The 25,594-nt window shown below is 40.2% G+C and overlaps 1 protein-coding gene across 4 annotated transcripts in view; it reads left to right on the top strand.

Annotated features, from left to right (window-relative positions):
- The window catches only part of LIN28B (lin-28 RNA binding posttranscriptional regulator B), a 112,222-nt gene extending 86,882 nt beyond the window's left edge, over positions 1-25,340 (top strand). For all 4 annotated transcript variants that reach the window (XM_083176977.1, XM_083176978.1, XM_083176979.1 and 1 more), the window contains one exon: positions 24,798-25,340. In XM_083176977.1, the coding sequence (XP_083033103.1) occupies positions 24,798-25,164 (367 nt within the window). In that variant the 3' untranslated portion in view covers positions 25,165-25,340. The remainder of the gene's footprint in view (positions 1-24,797) is intronic.
- Positions 25,341-25,594: the final 254 nt, after the last annotated feature.

Genomic DNA, 25,594 nt, shown 5'->3' with positions numbered 1-25,594 from the left:
AATTATGGCGGTGTGCACTACTCTTAATGTCACTGAGGTGGTGCCTCCTGCTCCAGTCTCTATTTTTTGGTGTTCCGAAAAATCGTAATCCCCTTCCCTGATGCCACAGAATTGGAAAAACTGTTGCTTAAAATCTGGAAAACTCCATATAAAAAAATCCAGATGTCAAGGCGGTTAAAAGCGTACTATCCTTTCCCAGCGGAATCCCATGAAATTCCCCCTCAGATGCTTCGGTTTCCAAGCTTTCAAAGAAAGCTACTTTACCTATACCGGGTGCAGTAGCATTAAAAGATTCTGCTGATAGATGGTTGGCAACTGTATTGAAAAATAGCTTTTCAATGGCTGGGGTCCTACTTTGTCCTGTTATGGTCTCGGCTTGGGTCAATAGGGCCATGGAAAAATGGGCTGAAGAATTGTCCAATGGTCTCCTAGAACCCAGGCCCAGATCACAGCTTGTTCCACTTGCCGAGCATATTAGGCCGTGACATACTTAGGAGATACGGCAGCCTTGAGGGCAAGAGTATCAGCACTTTCGGTTACGGCAAGGAGTTCACTGTGGCTAAAATCCTGGCAAGCCGAAGCGGAAACAAAGAAGGCGCTTCCCTTTACGGGTGAAGAGCTTTTTGTAGCACAGCTGGATAAGCTCATTTCCCAAGCCACTGGAGGCAAGTCCACCTTTCTTCCGTCGGCTGCTTCACCTCCACGAAAACAATCCCAGGGCCCGTCCTTTCGAGGTTCTTCGAAATTCAGAGGTAAGTCAAGAGGAGGGTATGCTTCCTCAAGAGGCCGTGGAAGAGGATTTGTCCCTTCTGGCGCCTCTAGTACCTCAGGAGACTAAGCCAACTGACAAACCCATGGCATGACTGTCTTCTCTCCTACCTGGGGGATCCCAGGGTAGGAGCCCATCTGTGGGATTTCAGGGAGGTCTGGAGTTTGTCTTGCAAGGACAATTGGGTCCAAGGTGTTATCACAGTCGGTTATCAGTTGAAGTTTGCAAGTTATCCTCCCCTGAGGTTTTCCACCACGGGTCTTCCCAGTCTCCAAGAAGACCAGGACATTTTGCTCAAGGCTATAGACCGGTTATTGACCTCCAAGGTAATAGCACCTGTTCCTTCAGATCAGCGTCAAGATGGCTTTTATTCTCATCTTTTTGTAGTGCCCAAGCCAGACGCTCGGGGCGCCCGATCCTAAATTTAAAACCACTGAACTTGTACGTGGCATACCGCAAGTTCAAAATGGAGTCTCTTCGGTCAGTCATTTCCAGTCAGAATATCTCATGTCTCTGGACATAAAGGATGAGTATTTGCATTTTCCTGTTTACGAGCTTTACCAGAGATTCCTATGATTTGCGATCAAAGAATGGCATTTCCAGTTCATAGAACTACCGTTCGGACTGTCATCTGCTCCCTGTGTATTTACCAAGATCATGGCGGTGATGGTGGCAGCACTACATCCCCTGGGGATAACAATCATTCTGTACTTGGACGACCTGCTCCTGAAGACGCCATCTCCGGACAGGTTGATCCAAGATGCACACCGGGCTTGCCAATATTTGGTACAACAAGGTTGGGTTTTGAATCTCCAGAAGTACACACTTTGTCCAACACAGCGCCTGACCTTTTTGGGTCTCATTCTGGACACCAACAGACAGCGGGTCTTTCTACCATGCAAGATTCCGACTTATTGTTCTCGGACGAGGGACCTGGTGGCGGTAGCAACAGATGCCCTGTCCAGTCTGTGGACGTATGACCTTATTTACTTGTTCCCTCCATTTCCTATTCCGCGAGTTCTCAAATGGGAGAGTGCAATGGTGATCCTCCTGGCTCCGGACTGGCCCCGTCAGACATGGTATACCAATCTACGGGAGCTCCTGGCGGATTGGCCGTGGAATCAGCTTCAAAGACCAGACCTCCTACTCCCAAGGACCATTAGTCTTCCCTGACTTACCGTGACTTCGTTTGACAGCTTGGCTGTTGAGTCCATGCTGCTGAGTAGGCTGGGCATCCCTATGTCCGTGATTCCAACTATGCTAAATGCCAGAAAAGACGTCACTTCAAAACATTATCACAACATTTGGAAGGCATATGTTGCATGGTGCGAACGGCGTTCGTTTCCAGCGGTGGTGTTTAGTCTTTTCCCGTCTCCTGTCTTTCTGGTCTCTCAGCTGGACTCCCGATTGGGTTCCTTAAAAGTACAAGTCTCAGCTTTGTCTGTCTTTTTTTCATTGCCGAATCGCCCTTATTCCAGTGGAACCATGGGATTTAACCTTGGTTCTGGAGTATCTCAAGTCTAGTGTGTTTGAGCCCCTTGATTCTATCGATCTACGTTTCTTGACATGGAAGACTGTACTATTGTTGGCTTTGGCTTCAGCTAGATGAATGTCTGACCTCAGTACTCTGTCATGCCGTTTCTAGACTTCCATGAAGATCGGGTGAAGTTGAGGACTCGCTTGGATTTTTTACCCAAGGTGGTATCAGCCTTTCACCTCAATCAGCCTATTGTGGTTCCTTCTTTGGTGAAGGAGAGGCACTGGATGTGGCCCGTGTTTTAACAGTTTATGCGGGCAGAACCGCTTCTTGCCGAAAGTCGGATAATCTTTTTGTTCTGTACAGTGCGACAAAGCGAGGTTGACCTGCCTCAGAGCAGACTTTGGCTTGCTGGATTTGTCTCACCATCACACAAGCGTCTGTTTATTTTGCAAAAGTTCCTCCTCGTACAGAATCAGCACACTCCACGAGATCAGTGGGTCCTTCTTGGGTTGCGGCGTGTGGTGTATCCCTTACACAATTGTGCATAGCAGCCACATGGTCTGGACCAAATACTTTCCTGAAGTTTTACAGGTTCAACACCTTTGCCTCTTCAGCTTCCTCCTTTTGGGAGAACTGTCCTTCAGGGCTCCCAGCGCCTTCCCACCCAGGATGGTAGCTTTGGGACATACCCAGTGTAGATACTTCAGTGTCCCCTATGGCATGCTGGGGACACTGAACGCCCTACCGGCGCTGTTTCGGTAAGCATCGGCGTAGCGCTGTCAGCACTGTTAATTTTTTCTGTGCGAGATTGACTGTGGCTTATGTTGTTTTTTTTTATTCCTATTTGCCTCTACCAGGGGTCCCTGGTCACTTTCTCCTCTCGTTCAGTTTACCAAGACTGGGTGTCAGAGGGGAGGTAGGGGGGAGGAGCCATGCTACTAACAAATTTCTTAAAGTGCCGACTCCCGACCAGCACAGCTTAGAGACTTCAGTGTCCCCTATGGCTTCGGAGAAAGGGAATGAACGGTGAGTACCAAATTACTATTTTAATAAAATATTGATAAATACATATAAGATGCTACTTAGCAGGGTCTTCAAGGTATAGGCTTAAAATGTGTACAGAAAAATAGATTAGATGCCTCCACCTCCACTTCTGTGCTGCCATCTGAGCAAGAGCTTTTCTGCCAGCAAAACAATCCTACATAGCATTTATCCTATAGCGTTTTGTTGAAATAATCGCAGTGGGCCATAGTGTAATGATCTTTAGTCTGCTATAATTCTATATACAAAGGTCATAGTCACAGCCCTGAGATTGATAACCATATAAACTGATGTATAATCTGATGTTTGTGCTGTTGCTGATAATGCACACCAGCTTCTAAAGCCATTTAGGCTTTTTAGCTAGGTTCACCTGGATAGCTACTTTTTTTTAGATATTCTTAATATTTAATTCTATTTAGTCAGTGGTTTGATCTCTTAAATGACAACATAAGGGTGGTGTCTATCTAAAGGTAATAATTACTTTTCATTTATATTTATTACTTGCATACCCATACTAAATATTTTTTCACAACTAGGGTACCATATTTTTCACAGCAATATAGTCTCATAGTGGAGATAAATACTTGGATATGTAGAGTGACACCTACAAAATGATCATCCTATAGTATTTCTAATCTAAAAGGCCATTGCAGGTTTGTTTTTATTTTTTGAACACACCACATTTATGTGCTCTATACTGTGATGTCATTAAAGACTGGGTGCACTCCTCCATCCTAACTTGGCTGTGGGTCACAGTCGGTCCAATTTAGCGGACAATCCAGGGCATATATCTCGACATATGGGCTGCTCCATGCTGATATTTGAGTTTGCCTGCTCAGTAGTGATGTCGGATCCTTCAGAAAGTGTAAGCGCAGTGAGCGAACCACCCATACACAGACGGATACACAAATATATTTGAAAGGTTAACTGCTATTGCCTGTGCAGCACAGCCAATATTGTTCATAGGGAATCGGTACATCTGTCAGAATAAACTTAGGTCTACAGTCATTAGGTCGACCCCACTAGGTCGACTGGCACCAAGGTCGACATGACTTAAGGTCGACATGGGCCAAGGTCGACATGACTTAAGGTCGAATTTGCATAAAGGTCGACATGAGGAAGGTCGACTGGTCATAAGGTCAACATGGGTTTTTCACTGTTTTTTTTTTTATCCGAATGTCGACATGGACACAGTTGGCAATGAAAATCGGACGCTCGCAATGCTTCGGGCACGGTGGCTCGCTTCGCTCGCCACAGCTTTAATAACCTCCTCCACGTCCTAGTGGATGGTAGGGCATGAAATACCGCCTGTCGGCTCAAAAAACAGTGAAAAACCCCATGTCGACCTTATGATCAGTCGACCTTCCTTATGTCGACCTTTATGCAAATTCGACCTTAAGTCATGTCGACCTTGGCCCATGTCGACCTTAAGTCATGTCGACCTTCCTGCCAGTCGACCTAGTGGGGTCGACCTAATGACTAGACCTAAGTTCATTCTAATAGATGACCGCATCCCGTTCATAGATCTATACCGGATCAACACACCCACCACATGCCCTAGTTATATATCTGTAGTTTGCTTTTAGGGAGATGTCCTATAATGTGGCTTACCATGTTAACATCTAATTAAACTGTATGATTTTAAGGGAGAGAATAAATGTCTCTCACCCATCCCTTGTGTTGGGATGGAATGTGATATATATATACTGCACCATCATATCTATATGGTGGGGGTCAAAGCATATTTTGCACCTGGGCTCACTACTTGCTAGTTCCACTGATGACTTAACATGTAAAATGCCTATATACTTGTCATATGTATAGTAATTTGTTTCTTGTGCACATGATGAATCTTATTTTGTGGCAACATGGTGATTTATTTAATGCCATTTAATTGTAAAATAAATCTGACTTTTGCTCTTGTTCTGCATGTGTTGTGGCAACTGTATTTATATTTTATATGTAGCAGCATATATAATCTGCATACAAATCAAATGATCAGATCCCAGTATGTGGTCTATTATATAAGATGCCCATGCTCCAAATGCTATGTGGGCAAAACGAGCTGTCACTTCAAAGAAAGGATGGGACAGCACAGAAGTGCGATCAGACTAATACGGTCTGGAAAACAAATAGACCAGCCAGTTGCTAAACATTTTAAAAGCATGGGACATAGCCTGGCACAATTAAAGTACAAAATAATTGACCACGTTCCCCCAAACATTAGGGGTGGGGATAGAGACCAGCAATTACTGCGGCTAGAAACTAAGTGGATATCTGTGCTGAACACAGTACAGCCATACGGGCTGAATGAGTACATATCCTTCACGAGTTTCATCTGAGTGTAACCGTATGCTTAACATCGTACATGGATGCAACGGGGGATTATGTGCATTACATTGTTTTAAAAATTCACTTGTTGCGAATGCATAATGTTGTTTCACGGTATCCATTGCAGATTATTTTTCTTTAAATGTAATTGCTACGTTTTACATATGCATAGTCTGGTATTAATATGATACGGTAATAATTTACTGATCTGAAAGCTTTACACCATTCTTAGTTAAATGGACCACTTACAGTTGAAGTTTATATGTGTGTATATATATATATATGTGTGTGTGTATGTGTGTATATGTGTATATGTGTGTGTGTGTATGTATATATATATATATATATATATATATATATATATATATATATATATATATATATATATATATATATATATATATATATTATTTTGCTGTGATCCACCTTTGTGTATGTTAAGGAGGTTACCATGGTGATGGTCACCACACATTGTGTGAAAAGTTCTTGAAATCACAACCAAGTGCGCACCCAGGTGTGCAGCAAATGTATTGAAGATATCTAGGAGGTAATTCCACAACCCCTCCCAAACAGAGTAAACGGTACAATAAAAGGTGATATCTTCCACACTTATGCGCACCACACTTTCATATGTGCAAAGTAAGACAAATTGCTTTAAAATAGCTTATCTTGAATCAGGTGATCCCACTCTGATCTCTTCTTCAGATCTCTCAGATCTGGTAATTGTGTTGACTTTTCTTTCTCCTGTTTGAAGTGACGGGGTGGATCATCTTTTAAAGTGTTTTATGCCTATGTAGAGAACTCATTGCCAGTTCTCATTTTATCTGGTAATTGCAATTACTACCAGCACCGTGTCTGATGTCTTTTAACCCTATGTGTATTATGTTGTATTAAACTGTTTTACGCTATGGTTGTTATATCATTCTCTCTTGTATGGCACTAAACTGAGAGATCTGAAGAAGAGATCAAAGTGGGATCACCTGATTCAAGATAAGCTATTTTAAAGCAATTTGTCTTACTTTGCACATTTGAAAGTGTGGTGCGCATAAGTGTGGAAGATATCACCTTTCATGGTCACCACACATGTTTTTCTGCTTTTGAGAGTCTGATTCCGGATTATGCACGTCAGTATTGGGCGTGTCTTTTTTTTTCTGAACACGTCATCACCGGAAGTGGTAGGTCACAGCTGATAGACACAGTTTTATGTTAGTTTGTAAAAGTATTTAAGAGGTGTTGGTATATAGACAGAGATGTAGATCCGGCACTCCACAGTAGAAACAAGTGGCAGCTTGCCCCGGTGCCCTCCACAAACCACGAGGTCCTCAATAAGGAAGAAGCAAGGTGGCACTCGGAGACGGTATTCAATCAAACAGATGCTGCTTAATTGCAGGTTAAGGTGTAAGCACCAACACAGTGTTTTGAGCCGCAGCTCGTCGTCAGGGTACAACCAAACTGAAGTACATGTGTACAATAAATACCCCTCTGGGACCCACCCCCATACAAAATAATCATACTCACCTGTCAGCCGTCTTGCCGCCTCCACGCTGAAGACGCCGATCGCCTGATGGATTCCGTGCGCTTCCGGGTCGCATCATATGACGCGTCACTTACCCCGGGCGCAGCTTCGTGACATCAGCGCTGTCAGGCGCCTCATAACGCTCAGGACGCTTACACAGGGCTTAAGGTTGCCATAGCAACTGAAAAACATATAAATAGTGAGAATATGAAAAATAATTCAATAAAATACATAAGACATCAACATTTAAAAATACAAACAAACATAGAAAAAGTAATGCTGCATCACCATAACAACCATATTAATACAGGTTGAGTATCCCGTATCCAAAATGCTCGGGACCAGGAGAATTTTGGATAACGGATTATTCCGTATTTCGGAATATTTTAATATTTCAATGATGTATTTTGAAGTATCTTGCATTTATGCTGTATAAACACATAATATACACACAAATATATTTTATTACCACATAAAATACACACAAATATATTTTAATTGTTCAAAAAACAAGGTTTCAAAACGTGAAACAAAATGTGTGTACTATCTCAGCACTGAATTTGAATGCCAAGCAATCATTGTCTTGCACATATATAGTGCCAGTTACATATCATGTCCCCAGTGATGCTGTTACAAATGTCCCCAGTGAGTTTTTAGCAAAAAAAATATTTTTTTTCACTTTCTGGAAAGTCCGTATTTCGGAATAATTTGGATAACGGATATTCGGATACGGGATACTCGACCTGTATATCAGTATGCATACTTAGCAAATAGAGTAGATACAAGCATTGGGGAAACTACAAATAACTGTGCAGCCCATGCTGCTCATTAAGTCCCCTCGGTGACCCCTTCGCGCCGGACATTCTACAAAGATATATAAAGACATATGTTTGTTTCATGTTTTGAAACCTTGCTTAGTGCACAAATAAAATATATTTGTGTGTATTTCGAGTGTTTGATGTGCATATACATTATAAATGGAAGATACCTCATTCAAATTTAAAAATATTCCAAAATACAGAATAATCAGATCCAAAGTTCTTCTTTTTCCGAGCATTTTGGATAAGGGGATACTCAAACTGTATAATGTTGTATTAATACTTTTATTATGAATAAAAAATAATATTTTGCTCAAATCCTAAAGCGCTGTTTATTTTTGGAAATATTCATATTGTGGGCATACTGCAGGAAGCTAAAATATGCATGCAGACAATTTTTTTTTGGGGGGGGGGGGGGTTGGCTGCATACTGTATTGCACCAAGGCTCTGAATGCAATAGATTCTGGGATCTTTAGATCGAAGCCTATGGACTTCTATTACACTGGCCCTACTGATCCATCCCAGTACCCCCTGTCATGCGTACATCAGTCAGCGCATGCTCCTGTAGAACTATGGATCTCTTCCCTCCAAGAGCTGTCTTGCGTGATTTTTCTTAATGCATAAGGTGTTTGTAGATGCTGATATGCATCGCACGCCAAATGCAATGCTTGGTGCATCCCGGCCCACATCCTGTTACATATTTGAACATTCAGGATTGCTAAGAAGAAGCTTTAACTTGTTAGACTACTGGTGAAAACCAAAACCTCTAAAGGAGGGTTGGGCTTAGATCAAATTAAATAACAAAGTGCCAAACAAATTACTCATCTTCCTTAGTAAAATATGAACAATGACACTGGGAAAGACTTATTTCTCAGGAATGTTGGTTCTTATGATAATTCTCACATTGGCTCTTTAGTGCCATCTGCTGCTCTAAATTTAAAGTACAGTTTTGAGCAATCCCATTCTTAATTTTTCAGAAATGTCTGTCATTTCAGTTATATTTGTGTTTCTAGATTAATTCTTATAAAGGGTACTATTCGATTTTGCTTATAGAAGCACAATCTAATAGAAATCGATTCGAAATCTAATGCTTTTAGCAGCGTTCTATGCAGATTCTGTCCCAGTGCGCTTTCACGTATAGTGAAAAGTGAAACAAAAAATAGTCTTGCCAAGCAAAACTATGGGCAGTATTCAATGAGAAATTTTGCCGTGTGCAGCGAATCCTGTTTAGGATATAGATATATATATATAATATTTTTTTTTTATTTTTTTATTTTATTTTATTAAATATATATTCATGTGCTATAAGCACATGAATAAAAATAGCATGCCCCTTCACAGAATAAAATTCCTGATTTTTTGACACCAAAATTAAAACAAAAAAACTTCTATTTAAAAAGTTCACATTCCACTTCTCCATGAAAAGATGGAGAATTCCTACTCGGAGAGAATTGGCAAAAATCACTCAAAGACGGCGAGAAGTGCACATTGAATAGGGTTGCTCGCTTTTTCAGAGCAAAAGTCTCCGTCCAACGTGAGAAAAGCACAAACTCGCCATAAAACATGGCAAATTTTTCTCATTGAATACAGCCCTATATAGTAGAAATCGAACGGCATATCGATTCGAATGCCAGATCTAACCGTGTGTACAAACCTTTAGAGCAGTATTCAATGCTGCAGAGAGAGGTTTCTCTATGGCTTATTTTCGGCAACGAAAAGCCATCCTCACCATCAAACCCCCTCACCGTATTCAATGTTAGTGAGAAATCCTTGCCGTCAGGACAGTGAGGGTCCCCGTAAACTTGGAAAAGGCTAATTTTGTTTGTAATCTGACAATTCGGAATGGCTGTCTGGAATCTTCTTGTGGGCTAGTTTACATGTTGCACTTCAAATTTAGCCTCCAGTTAACATCAGTTAAGCAGGACTGCCTTTAAATGATTTTTCTTCCCCTAAAAGTTTTAATTTAGTCATGTGTGCACATTGGACTGCATGCCATTCAGTTTTATCCATTATTGATACTTGACCATGTCTTCACTAGTCTCAATTGATAGTTTGTGGTTAAATTGATGTGCCCAACAGACACCAGCACAATGGCCCTTATTCTGATCGGTGCGGATATTCCCGCATTCTTACGGAGCGGTCCGCACGCTACGGTGTTTTGCCGCATGCGGCCATCGTCCGTAGAAACGCCCACGTGTCCTCCGCATTCGGACGGACTCACTCTTTAAGAACAGGGCGTGTTTACGGACGACATACAAACCATGCGTGTGCGGGAGAAACACTCCGATTCTGCACGGTATTACAGAGTATTACAGAGTATGCTCGGGAATACCGCATCCGAACGGGAGCCAAGCGGTGCTACCGCACGTAAGCGGAGTATTTACGCCAAACAACCCACTATTAAGTATCTTCTGCAAGACATCACATGACCCACTTATTCAATTACCTATCCTCATAAAAATTATTTATTTTGCTACATTCCTGCCATGTTGTTTATTTTTTGGATTTTGTATTTTTTGGTCATTGCATCACAGTGGCATTGACTGTGACATGTATAGAAATAAATTTTTTTACTTTACCCAAAAATGTGTGGTTTCATGAGTACATGTCGAATACACATGTGTATTGCTAGTATTAATATTCTGTCATGTCCATTGTTAGCAGTTTAAAAGTGTCTGACAAGTACAGGATATGTGGGTGTTTAGTAAGGGTTCCTTGAAGCAGCAATGGTTTCAATTAAAGCACTGACAAGCGGCCTATTAGTGAGTAATGAGTAAAGGAGTAGATTCTATTGGGTTCAGGTGTTAATGCTTGTAGTCATTAGGCGTACGTTCGCCTACCGCATGAACGAGTGGTGTCCGCAAAGCAATAGTACACTTGTGGACACCGCACATTTCTTCCCCTTTTGATCGCGTGCATTCGGAGTGCTATCCGAATGTACGCCCCCCAACATAAGTGTACTCCCCCGTGTCCGCCCATGTTTCCGCCCCGTTTTGCCCACTTTGAAACTACGCCCATGTGACATTCCGCATGACGCCCATAATACGCCCATATTTCCCGACTGATTGCGGGGAACAGTTTTGTACGGGATTTGGCCGAACTGGTACGGAGTCAAGGCGTGGCACATGCGCGTTGCGTTCTCCACGCATGCGCAGACGCCGAAAAGACGCGATCCGTAAGAATGCGGTAAAGTCCGCGTCAATCAGAATAAGGGCCAATGTCTGAGCAATCCGTACAATTTAATTAGAACATCAACAACTGTATATACGGACTTGCTGACATCACTGAACAATATTATTTAGTGTGTATGCATTATATTGTTCAGCTGGAAGTTGACTGGAATCATTGACTATATATACACTAATATCCTATACTGTGTCCTTAAATTGCATAGGTTTGTTTCATAATATTTTTGTAACCATCTAGTTCAGGTATGTCCAAACTATGGCCCTCCAGCTGTTGTAAAACTATACATCCCAGCATGCCTTGCCATAGTCTTAGCATTCCCTAATAGTAAAACTGTGGGACTTGTAGTTTCACAACAGCTGGCGGGCCATAGTTTGGACATGCCTGATCTATTTAAAGAAATATTTTACACAGGTATATGGAACATATTTCAGTGAATATAAATTTTTACCCCATTTTTTGTTCTTATCTATCTTGCAGAATATAAAATTATACAGAGCAACTTATTGGTTGATCACTGCTTCATAAATCTACCCCTATGTAACAAGAAGCCAGCTACAGTTTAGCAATTTATTTACAGATATTATTGGGCCAGATTCTCTAAGCTTCAAAAGTGATAAAATGAAGAGTGATAAACAGCCAGCCATCAGCTCCCACCTGCCATGCCACAGACTGTGTTTGAAAAATGTCAGACAGGAGCTGATTGGCTGGCTGTTTATCACTCTCCATTTTATCACTTTTGAAGCTTAGAGAATCTGGCCCTTAACCTTTTAGAGTTTCCCTGTCCATTGAAAAAATAGAATCTAGTTTTTAGTGTCTTGCACAAACTGCCTGTGCATTAGATTTCTTAATGAATGAACCCTGACATCTTGCGCTCTTCATTAACATCATTTTGCTTCACTTACATAATCCAGAAAATTCTCTATTTTGTGTTGTTACAACAAATATCTTCAGAAAGAAAATATACACACAAAAAAAGCTAAGAAATTCCAATTTGTCACCACTTCACATAAATCACAATGTCATGCACACCACATGTCAAATGCAATGCTAACAGTGGCGTGTATGCACAGTTGCGCGCACCCTGTATACACGTGGCAGCTGTCTCTCCTGATCTATTGTTCAAGCAGTCTGTTGTGTATCTGAAAAGATTGAGAGAATCATCCAATAGCGCAGTATTCAATTGACTTTCTTATAGGGTAACCTACCACCATTCAGAATATACATATACCAGAAAAGGCTGATTTATCAAACAAGTCATGCGAGTTCCACAGTTTTTAAAACAACATGTATATAACTTACCACATAAATTCTAATCAAACAAAAAGTATTCAAAATCTGATTATTTTTTCCTTTGTATTGTGTGTTTGTTTTAGAAACACAGAATAAAAGTTTTTTTTTTTTTTTTTTATTTATCACGGTGTACCCATTCCTCCATTTTATCTATATTTGTGCCAGAAGGGTTCATTTTAGTAACTTCAAATGAATTTCAATAGTACAGTGCTCCAATGTTCTAACTACCAAAAACAATTGCACGATGCACCAAGTGTGGCACTCCACAACCTCATTAAGGGTACAAGATCTATACATATAATAGCATTCAATATATGTCCATGGCGAAAAGTTTTGAGAATGATTTTCTTATTTTTTTTTATTTTTTTTTACGAAGTCTGCTGCCTCACTTTTTATGATGGAAATATGCATATACTCCAGAATGTCATGAAGAGTGATCAGATGCATTGTAATTAATTGCAAAGTCCCTCCTGTCATGACCATTAATTTAATCCATTTCCACTGCATTTAAGCCGTGCCACCATGTTTACCTGTAAGGAAACCTGTGCAGTTATCATTGCTTTGTACGAAAGGGTTTCACAGGCAAGAATATTGCTGCTAGTGAGTTTGCACCTCAGGGGCAAATGCAGGAATATTAAGGGAGTTTTTCTGAACGTATTTGTGTGTGTGTGTGTATATATGTATATGTATAGAAATTCCAGCAGGGGGGCGGCACTCAAACCAAAAAAGTCAATTCAGTCAGATGTACATGAAAACAAAGTGTATGGGCGCTAGAATACACTTCGTTTTCATGTACATCTGACTGAATTGACTTTTTTGGTTTGAGTGCCGCCCCCCTGCTGTAATTTCAATTGCATTTTTTGGGAAGGCACCTGGATTTATGTTTCTTTCGCGAGTGCCAGCATATTGGAACATTGTGTGTGTGTATGTATGTATATATATGTGTGTGTGTGTGTGTGTGTGTGTATATGTATATAATATATATATATATATAGCGGTCCGTTGGTGGAGATGCCGGTGTTCTGAATCCTTATGCCGACATCCTGAAGGAGGGAATCGTGACGGGGGGTTAGGTAGTTATACTTACCTTTCCCCCCTGCCCCTACAACCCTACCTCCTCACAGCCTAAACCTCCCGCATCATAACCCTAACTCTCCCCACTAGTACCTAACCCCTGTACCCCACTACCTAAATCTACCCCCCCCCCCCCCAACTTGCAGCCTATCCCAACCTCAGCCCTCAGTGGCAGCACCCACCCTCTCCCTAGATCTCAGTGGCAGCACCCCCAACTAGCAGTAACCCCCTCCCCAGCCCTCAATGGCAGTACCCACCCCCTACACAGCCCTCAGTGACGGTATCCTTCTCCCCACTAGTCCACAGTGGCAGTAGCCCTCTCCCCACCAGCCCTCACTGATAGTACCCCCCTCCCATCCTTCAGGGGCAGTAATCCCCCTCCTCCCCAGCATTCCACAGCTAGTAGCTCTCCGAGCCCTCAGTAGAAGCTCATCTCACCACAGGTGTTCTCAACCTCACATGGCTTGCAGGGCAGGCAACCTGCTTGACCATGGTGCCGGCATCCTCATGGTGATGGTAGCTGGCTTTGACTTCCTGTTGTGGTGCGTTGTCCTTCTGATGCGCTGGAAAATTCAGTTTCGCTGAAAAATAGCCCCGTTCACCAAAAAAAAAGCGGTGAATCAAGAGCATTGAATACTGCCCATTGCCAAAAATACTAAATAGAGGGAACCCACAAAAGGACATGGATAAATATAAAAAATAACTTCTGAGATGTAAAGGGAGGTGTCTTTTTTTTATTTATTTATTTTAGTTTTTATTTTATTTTTTCTATTCCATAGTCCTTTTTATATTTTTCTTGTAATTCTCACAAATCTTCGTGAGGGCACTATATTTTATTTTAGTGCCATTTATAAGTCATTTCTGGTTTGATATATTTTGGACATTAACATGCATAGATGTTCCAAAAACAGGGTGTTTTTCTTTTTTCTTTTTTTACAAGCTTGTGATTTACATTTTTACAAGCTCATTGTTTTATTAACTAGAATATATCTATATTTTAAAGAACAAATTAAGACCTTATCGGACATTATGATCTTTACAGTAGTTTCATAAACCACTTGCATATGAAGAACTCACTATAGTGACAGCTGTTCGCTAGAGATGTCCTATACGAATTACAGGTCCTGTTTTGTGATGTACCTCTAGTGATCTTAATTGAGGTTGTTACATTGCATTTTGACACTGTTTATTCTGTGTCTTATTTTGGCTGCGTTTTTTGGGGTGGAATTGTATGTCAATATATGTTGTGTGATCTGAATATGTAACAAATTGCCCCTACGAGTTCCCTTTTCCAAATGGCAGCTGTGCTACTTGAAAGCACTAGAAACAGCTGAAGTGAAGATGTATGTGTGCTACATGAGCCATAGTTAATAGGTTACCAGCTGACACTACTCATGTCCTTATGTCTTAAGGAAAATAATACAAACTTATTTGTGAACACCATTTGGAAGTAAACAACTATATTTGCTATAGGACTAAATCAATACACTATTGTACGCAAAGTCAAGTTCATTTGTGAATAGCTAATTTTGTATGATCTTTATACTAATTTTATATAGTACAACGTATAAGTGTTGTTGGTGCTATTGTTTTTATTCTGCTAAGAAACCGCCGAAGAGGAAAACATTTCAGAACTGGTGTGACTTTTGCTGCTTGTAGGCATGATTGACACAAAGTGAATAAATACTCAAAAGGGTGGAATAAATGCCTCCCTCCCCCCCCCCCCCCCCCCCCCCTTGGCTGGCACTCATAAACAGGAGCAGATAGCATCTAAGGCATCGCCTCAGCAGGGAAGCAAACGTGATGGGGGTTAGGAATCGGAAGGCTACATTGTGGAGTAATTAGAATTTTTTTGTGCATTAAAAATCTGTGCAGTTATATCTAGAGGTAACAGCCTACATCCCCTAGAGCCAGATTGCAGTTGGAAATATAACACAAGGTGTGTTGGTTAATTTAAAAGCGGATAACTTGGCAGCAGGTTTTTGGTCAATTGGTGATGTGAAATGGTTCACTGAATCGGATAACAGTGCATAGCATTGTGACTGATTTAAATTGATTTGTCTATGACTGCATTCTGGACAATTACAGAGGCCCTTTAACCCTTTTAACTCTCAGGGGCAAGGTGATTGAAATCCACTTTTAGCTAATTTTGTTTGTTTATCAAGTTGAATATAATAAACCAAAATTGTGTTGCAACAGTTTTAAATTTATAAACAAGATTATGCCCTGTTTTATAAAACTTTTTTTAAATTATTTCTCCAATTCTTCGTACAAAAACATCTTTAGCTTGACCGCACTTTTTGTCTCTCTCGTTTTTTTTTTACCGTGCATTGAGTTGTTTTAAAACCTTCCTCTTTTTGGTGTAAGTTAAGGGGTGTACACACGGAGAACTTTTAACAGGAGATTTTGACTAGATGGTCAAAATCTCCCTATTTTTCTCCTGTTTAGTCAATATTGTGAAGCAGAAATTGCTTAGCATAGATTAACTGTGCAGGCAAGGCAATTTTGACTAGATCATAGACTATCATTGCTTAGACAAAAATCGCCAGTGCATCTAGCCAAAATTTCTCCCAAATTTGCTTAGTTAAAATCTCCCCGTGTGTACACCCCTTAGTTTTCTCATGATATCAGTATCCTAATATTTAAAATTGAACTCTTATTTTCGGCTACATTTGAAATCTTTTCTGATGTCAAATTATGTTTGGAGATAAAAAATAAAAACAATCAAATTATTTAGTTTTAAATGCTACAGGAGATAAAAGCATAACAGAGTATGTGTGTGTGTGTGTGTGTGTGTGTGTGTGTGTGTGTGTGTGTGTGTGTGTGTGTATATATGTATGTGTGTGTGTATATATATATATATATATATATATATATATATATATATATATATATATATATATATATATATATATATATATATATATATATATATAATTCTGTCCAATGGACCGGCACTCCGTAAACAAGGTGTAAAATAACCTGGTTGCCTTCCTCCAGTTCTGTGTAGAGCTGTATTGATAAGGGGAAGATGAGGCGGCACTCCAAGGGTTTAAGAAGAGACTGACACGGCTGTGTTCTGCTTCCAAGGAAGCAGAACACAGCCGTGTCAGTCTCTTCTTAAACCCTTGGAGTGCCGCCTCATCATATGGGGAGAATCAAGGCGCCTTGCGGTAGTCTAGTATTTTTTCTAAAAAAACATGGACGTATATACAAGAATATACTGTAAATATGTATTTGTTAAACCAAAATAAAAGAATATATATATATATGAAAAAGATTTTTTGTATACACTTAATTCATACAGTGCATAGAAACATAAACATGACAGTTATACAATAGGTTGGGATAGGCAGTGGGAATGGGGGAGGGGAATGGAGATGACACGGAAGTGGGTAGAAAATGACAAGAACGGTATTAAAACAATATAAACATATAAAAGCAATAGGTATATCCCCTTTGTTAAAAAGTATGGTTAGTACTTAGCTGGATATGGGGTAAGTAAAAAAGTTAAAGTCTTTTTCGTGGTTGGAGACCGGGAGGTAGTGCTGCAGTCTCTTGGCTCAGTGGCAGAAAGGATTGGAGGATGGGACCACCCTCCAATCCTTTCTGCCACTGAGCCAAGAGACTGCAGCACTACCTCCCGGTCTCCAACCACGAAAAAGACTTTAACTTTTTTACTTACCCCATATCCAGCTAAGTACTAACCATACTTTTTAACAAAGGGGATATACCTATTGCTTTTATATGTTTATATTGTTTTAATACCGTTCTTGTCATTTTCTACCCACTTCCGTGTCATCTCCATTCCCCTCCCCCATCCCCACTGCCTATCCTAACCTATTGTATAACGGTCATGTTTATGTTTCTATGCACTGTATGAATTAAGTGTATACAAAAAATCTTTTTCATATATATATATTTATTCTTTTATTTTGGTTTAATAAATACATATTTACAGTATATTCTTGTATATACGTCCATGTTTTTTTTAGAAAAAATACTAGACTACCGCAAGGCGCCTTGATTCTCCCCATACTTTTCATCCAAACTCCTCCGGTTTACCAAGCCGGCACCCAGAGAATTGGCCAGCCACCCTAAAGATTTTACAGTTTGATCCTTAAAATCTAATAGGTTATACTAAACACACTCTACATAGGGTAATCTAAATGCGCCGGTGTCGTAGAGCTTCTTCTTGATCTCTCTCTCTCTCATATATATATATATATATATATATATATATATATATATATATATATATATATATATATATATATATATATATATATATATATATATATTCCAGCGTCACTCAAATAAAGCACTTGCACAATAATATAATGCAACGTTTCGATGTCTTTATTTTCACATCGTCATCAGGCAATACTGGCAAAGTGAACAAACACACCTTATATCCCCTCCCCAATTACAAGTGAACAGGAACCAGGTGAAGGGCTGATAGATGGCGCATGTAACTGATATCAATTCAGGCCCTGATACCATGGTAACAAAAAATACAAAACAGTATATAGCAAAGGTGAAAAATATATACAAAAAATTTGCAAAAATTACATAAAAAAATGTACAATTTAAAATGCGCAGGGACATATTTATAATGTCACAGTATATGAGAGAACATGTTGCTAATGGATATGTGAACATGTAAATGAATTAATCTAAATATATGGACAACATGGGAGCAAGACCAATAGAATAAAGGGCATATATCAAAATCAAAAGAAAACATGTTTACAAAAAAGAGTGTAAACCCAAATATTTATTCAAGCCCCGTGGAGCCACGGTGTTCAAACACCAAAGGAATAAACTTCCGAAACGTTGGCTGCACCGCCGGTGTGTGGAGTAGTTATTTATACAAGTCTGTCTTGAGTGCCTCAATTCCCCCCCCCCCTCCCACGCATATATCTACACCCCCAGAGTGCAGCACCACGGCAAGAGCTTGTTTATGATTGCAGAGTGCCCTCTCAAAAATGTGTGTGTGTGTGTGTATATATATGTGTATATATATATATATATATATATATACACACATACACACACACACACACACACACACACACACACACACACACCTGTATTTAACATAAATACCTTAACAGTAAATGTGTTTGTTCTATTTGGCTTGTTTTTAAATATAATGTAATATATACACCATACAAGTGGCATTCTGTTCCTCAGAAATAAGTCAGTCGTGTAGTTATCAACGTTTCATTTCTCGAATGGAAATATAGTCAGGATGACATTTCGAGAAATGAAAAGTTGATAACTACACGACTTTGACTATTTCTGAGGAACCGAGTGCCACTTGTATGGTATTTATACAGTCTGAACCCAGTGTTTGGAGGTGGGGGCACTGGGATCGAGATACATTTATTTTGAATAGTGCCGATTCTGCTGCATGTGTGTATATAATATATATTCCATCAGACTGGGCAGCACTACTGTACAATGACCTTCCCTGGTGCCAGCCAGATAAGGTCCCACATAAAGGAGCTCCACATATAATCCAGAAGCGGCGGCACACGGACCAACTCACAAAGACACAGGAGGTAAGGATGACTGCTACGATGTTTAATACGTCATCAGGCAATAATAAAGAAGTGAACAAACCTCACCTTATAACCCCACCAGCTGTGCGTGTGGCCGGCGTCCGGTCCCGGAAACAGCGCAGACGCACCTCCGTCCGGCGCCATGACAACTGCGCCGACGGCATCTAGCAGACAGGGAAAAACGCGGGCGCCCACAAAAGGCGTCCTCACCATGCTCCTGTTGCTTTTACAAATTAAAAACATATACAGGTTGAGTATCCCGTATCCGGATATCAGTTCTCCGAATTATTCCAAAAGCCATGTTTTTTTTTTTTTTTTTTGAATAGTTCGAATTTCTTTCTTTTTTTTTTTTATACTTACCTAGTCCACTGGCGTCCATGGTAGGTCTTCAGCTTCATCTCCAGCGGTCCCAGGAGTGCATTGCGCGAGTTCCCAGGCGCGCCGGTGGCGTCCCCGGCACGCCTGGGAACTTCCTCAACGCAATCCTGAATCCACTGGAGACAACGTGGTCCCGAGCATTTTGGATAAGGGATACTCAACCTGTAATAGCAAAAAGGTACAGAAGATGCAATTATTATGGAGCATACAGTAACAATAATTGAAGCAGACCTGAATAAATCTAACACTTGACCATTAACAGTACAGATATCCATGAATGTATAATAAATTGAAAAGTGTTTTATATTGTCAGTAGGGCAGTGGTTCCAAAACTTTTTTGGATCACGGCACCCTAGAGTATCAGATTTTTTTTCATGGCACCCCTAGGCAAAAAATTAGATACCAAAAACTTCAGAAAAAAATATTAAATTAAATAAGTTGCGCTTATATGTCCTCTTTAGGTCCAGTTATGTGAGTAATTAGGAACATGATTCACTTCTGTTTATCCACATGTTATAATTGGCAGTCACAAGTACTGATTTTCCTTATTACTTTGACCATATATCATTTGAATTTGTCCTGGATCACCAACCCAGGGCACCCCTGCAAGTGCTCCGCGGCACCCCTGGGAGCCACGGCACACAGTTTGGGAACCACTGCAGTAGGGTGTTCTGATTTTTACATTTGATTTCATATTTTATTTTCTAAAATTCCATTAACAAAATGGCTTCAAATGTGGTGCTTATCTATATATATATATATATATATATATATATATATATATATATATATATATATATATATATATATATATATATATATATATATATATATATTAAGAGCATGTCAGTTTAATGTCCCCATTGCTACTTGGCTTTTATCAATAATAAAATTAGGGTAGCCTCTCTCAGGTGGAGAGAAGCATGTAAGAGGGGACAACATTAATCTGTATTCTGAATTCTATATTGTGAGTTTATATGATTAGATCGCCACCTTCTGGCGTTCATTCCTTTGCTGTCTAAAGGCGAATTTCACGATAAAATAATGATTTTACTCTTTTCCTCTTCCTTACACTGGTGATTTTTATGTTTTTTTCATTGTGATAAAAAATTATAGTCTGTCTCTTATTTTTCATTTCCCTTGCCCCTGCCAGCAACAGATCTCTAAGGTTTCAGGTTGTGAAGTGTTTGGTTTCATTATCTGACACTTTTGGGGGGGAGTGGTTGTTTGACATTTTTTTCATTTAGTTAACATCAAACCAATATATTTTCCATTCCAGCTTATTAAAATGTCTTACATCCCTGTTTTAATGTTGACATGAGAATAATTTTAAGGTGTGTGTGTTATGTATGCATGTATGTATGTGTGTGTGTGTGTATATACATACATGTATATACATATACACGCACACACACACTCCGGAGTCCCCTATGGGCAGGGCCGGTGCAAGGCTTCTCAGCACCCTAGGCAAAACTTCAACCTACTCCCCCCCCCCCCCCCTTTTCCTGGAGGTCCTCTGCACCCACAACAGAGTACAAGGAGAAGGGGCAGCAATGTAGGAAGTATGACTCAAGGGAAAGTATAGAGGTGAGGTCCTCGAAGTTCCACAGCCGCCGCCTGCATTAAATACTAGAAGGATCCTCATAGACATCCTTGATTTTTTGATTTGCAGACTTGGTGGCGCCCCTCAGATCCCGGCGCCCTAGGCAGATGTCTAAAGCTGCCTAGTGGTAGAACCGGCCCTGCCTATGGGATAATTTGCTCCTGTGTCCGCAAGATGGGTGCGGCCACCCTGTATAGACACTGGTAGAATAGACAAGCGTCACTAGGAGACTTGTAGTAAAGTGAACTCATGCTTTAATTCAAAGGATTAACGTTTCGGGGCTCACCCCTTCGTCAGGATATGTGTTTGTGTGTATATATTTGTGTATATATGTATATATGTATGTGTGTGTGTGTGTATATGTGTATATATATATATATATATATATATATATGTGTGTGTATATATATATATATATGTATATATATATGTGTGTGTATATATATGTATATATATATATAAAAGGAATAATGAGCGTCACTCCGGAGGGCTTAGTTCAGAAGTCACTACTAAGCCCTCCGAAATGACGCTCATTATTCCTTTCCTGTTTTACACCAGAGATGGCACCCGGGGCATTTATTTACAGCAAGCGGGAGTGCCGATTCTCTTCGCCTCTTCTATATCTATATATATATATATATATGTGTGTGTGTGTGTGTATACATATATATGTGTGTGTGTGTGTGTGTGTATGTATATGTGTATATATATATATATACCTTGAAAAAGGAGCACGTTTGCTCCGAAACGTTGGAGTTTTCTATTTCTTATATAAAGTTTTTTCACCAAGTCCGCTGAGTGCCGCCTCTGTCTCCAGTCGTCACCTACCTATCCCTCCAGGAAGGCACCAACGGCAGCTGTATCCTGACGGACGAGTGCCAGGCTGACTCCGCCACCTGGTTTAGACGTTAAGAAACTGCATTTATTGTGCACAGAGAGATACCCCACTTTGTATATGTGTGATCTTACTACTGATGTTGGAGACCATCTTTTCACCCCAAGGGCTATATAGACACACCCGCTAGAACCTGAAGAATACCACACTGTTACTAATTCATCAGCTGATCTATGCAAATTCACCTTCTAGTCAAAAAAGACCACATTCATTCTGAGGCGGTACAAATCTTTTATTGTGGACAGAGCTTTTTAGCTTAAGAGACTTATTTACCATAATAGACTGCGTAGGAGATTTCTCCTCATTAGATTGATTAATTTGCCCCTGATGAAGTCCTAAGGGACGAAACTCGTTGGGCCGCGGATCTACAATTTATGTGGCATCTATCTGAAAAACTCCGAACAAATTAATTTTTTTTTACTGCTGGATAAACCATCAATAAACGTTTACCTGTTTTTTATGAAAATAACTGTTTATTTATTGTATGTATAGCCACGAAGTGGTACATTTAGCGCACCCCTATTCTCTTTATCTATCTCTTCTCTACCCGTACCTTTACTAACAGCAGGGTACTATAGAGGTGCTGCTCTCCTAAGCGCATTACCGGGGCCACTATCCTTTCTCTATCTATATATATATATATCTATATCTATCTATATATCTATCTATATCTATATATATATATATATATTGAAGAGAATAGAAGAGGGCGCTTCATGGTGCATTAAACGAGTAAATTTATTGGATCCAAATAGACATAAAAATCCTTAGTAAAAGCAATTGCTCGTACCATATATAAGAACACTGTGGGCTGGTTACCACAAGGCATGAAATCATCACACAAGTCAAAGCTGCTCACTTGTCAGACACATACGAATGGAAGACTCCTGGAATCTGCTACTGACAGGCGATGGCTTGCGCTGCTGGAGGCAGGAGAACTGGGAGACACCACCGCCGGGCAGGATCAATGGGAGACAGCCAAACAGTCGAGTAGAGCGTCACGTAGCCACGCCCTGACGCGTTTCGTCACTGGGACTTCGTCAGAGGGCGTGGCTACCGTGACTGAAGACCCGATACTTAACAGAGTGAACAACCAATGGGAGCGTCTCCACTGATTGACCTCTGTGAACACCAGGGCAGCAGCAATGATGATCTTAGGACGGCATTCAAAAAGAGCCGGCTGGTTCTTAAAGAGACCGCATCATGCTGACACCGGCATCGCATGTGTAGACATATATTAAAACACATGACAGCACCTGTGTGCATATACATTAGAATAAGCATAACAATGGTACAATCAATAAACATATTTTACAGAAGGACCGCGTTCAGCATAAATACTGAGCAATTAATATAATAGATTTGACAACTTTTGTTATAAAATACATGTATAAAAAAATCACATGAAAAAATACACTTAAAATACTACAAGCAATATAAAAATCTGTATGATTACAAATGAACCACACGATAAACAACATAATAAGATGTCTATATGCAAATGGATACAGAGAAATAATGAGTTAGGGCATGGTGACAAAATGGAGAGTACTAAAGTGCTAGTGCAAAAAACATCGAATAGTTCTAAACATCAGTTGATAAAGGGTGTGATTTCATAACCCTCATTGAGTCCCCTCGGGGTCAATGTATTTAATTTAAGAATCCACTGTGTCGCTCTCCTCATAAGATGTTTATCCAAGTCACCACCCCTCCTATTGGGTTTTACAACTTCAATCCCTTTAAAAACCAGGCAAGATGGATCACAATTATGGTGTTCCTTGAAATGACGGGGGACGCTGTGGTTAAGAACCCCGTGTTTAATGTGCGAGCGCAGCGGACACCTGTGAAGCCCGCGAAGGGACGCGTTTACCTGTGAAGGTATCCGCGGGGCTCGCTGCGCTCGCCACGCTTCGGGCTCGCCACACTATTCTATTCTCAACTCCACGCCGACGTGGATAGTGGAGGTATAAAAGGTCGGAGGACTTACTTGAATATATACAATTAATATACTGTTTAGACATACACAGGGAGTTGTCTGCAAGAGGAGAAAGGCAGAAAAAAACAGAAACCACCCCCCCAGAAAACAACAAGAAAGAAAAGGCAAGATCAAAGACTGTTCAGTTTCAAGTTCATGGTGCCAGGTTGGATAGTCAATGTTGGCATGGTCTTAATCCGTTCATCTAAAAAATATAGAGAGGGGGTTATTCTCATTGAGTCCTTTGGGGGCTAGGGTGTCCAGTCTGTGGATCCACCGGCTCTCTAGTTTCCTCAGGGATAGGCCACGGTCGCTTCCACGGGTGGGTGGGGGTACCCAATCAATGATACGGCAACGTAAGCTGGAGTTTTGTTGTCCTGCGGCTAGAAAGTGGCATGGTATGGGTAACTCGACCTTCTTGGTCTCAAGTGCAGCCCTGATCGAGTTGCGATGATTCGCCAGCCTTTCCCGGAACTTCCTAGTCATCATGCCTACGTATATATAATGTGTGTGTATTTATGTATTTCATTGGTGTGGGACTTCCAAAAGTGAAATAATTATACTAGAATTTTTTTTTTAACAGGATTAAAAAAATACTTTCCAGGCTTATTTGCTTATTTACCTTGTGTAATTTTTATTAGAGGATGCATTTTCCAATATGTGTTCTAAGAAATTAATATTTTCCAATGCTTTCCTATGCTTATTTATGTAGTACCTTGCATGGAGTTAAGGATTGGAATTCTATTGTCACTTATTGTGGTGGTTCTGCTTATGCATAAAAGGGATGAGCAGATGTTTTCTAAGGTAATTATTTCCAATCTGTAATGAAGGAGATAATATTTATAATGTTTATTTGCTTTCTATTTTTCAGATGCTACAACTGTGGTGGCCTCGATCATCATGCTAAAGAATGCAATCTTCCTCCTCAGCCAAAAAAGTGCCATTACTGTCAAAGCATAATGCATATGGTAGCTCACTGCCCCCACAAGATGGTTCCACAGCATCCAGCAGCCTCTCAGGGAAAATATGAAGCAGAACAGCAACCTTCCACTTCTGTTTTTCAGAGAGAAGGAGGGGCTTTTGGCTATTCATCTCCATCATATACTCAGGAGGGAAGATCAGAGCTCTCAGAACGTTCAAGCAGGTCACCGCAAGAAGCCTCCTTAAGTAAGATATCTACATCGCCTGAAGAACAAAGCAGAAAGGGGCCTTCTGTTCAAAAAAGAAAAAAAACTTAGCTTTGTCTCACTTAAACTTGCCTTCTCTGGAAGTTCTACCTCATACAAGTACAGGGGAAGTAATTTCATTATACGCAACTGACCTGGAATTTTAACTACTGTTGAGGAACTGTGAAAAAAATCTAAAAATGGACAAATCACTCCAAGCAAACAACACGCAGGGTGTTTTCATCCCCCTTTTTTTTCTCTTGCCTCATTTGTATGGATGTGTGTGTGCCTTATGCGCCCACACCTATTTAATTTCGTATAAGTATATGGACGTGTGTGTATATTATCACATCATTTCCCACATTCATCACAGAACATGAAGCAATATCGGTTATTTTTATGTACATAATGTTTTTCCTTTGGAGCACTCCTGCTATTTATTTTATTTTACCCTGCAATCAGATTTTTATTTTATGTTCAATGTTTTATGTTGAAGAATGAC

The sequence above is a fragment of the Crinia signifera genome, chromosome 3 (assembly GCF_055691185.1).
Source record: "Crinia signifera chromosome 3, ASM5569118v1, whole genome shotgun sequence".
NCBI classification, from domain to species: domain Eukaryota; kingdom Metazoa; phylum Chordata; class Amphibia; order Anura; family Myobatrachidae; genus Crinia; species Crinia signifera.
Note: the sequence above shows the minus strand (reverse complement) of the source record. Positions and strands in the feature narration are given on the sequence as shown.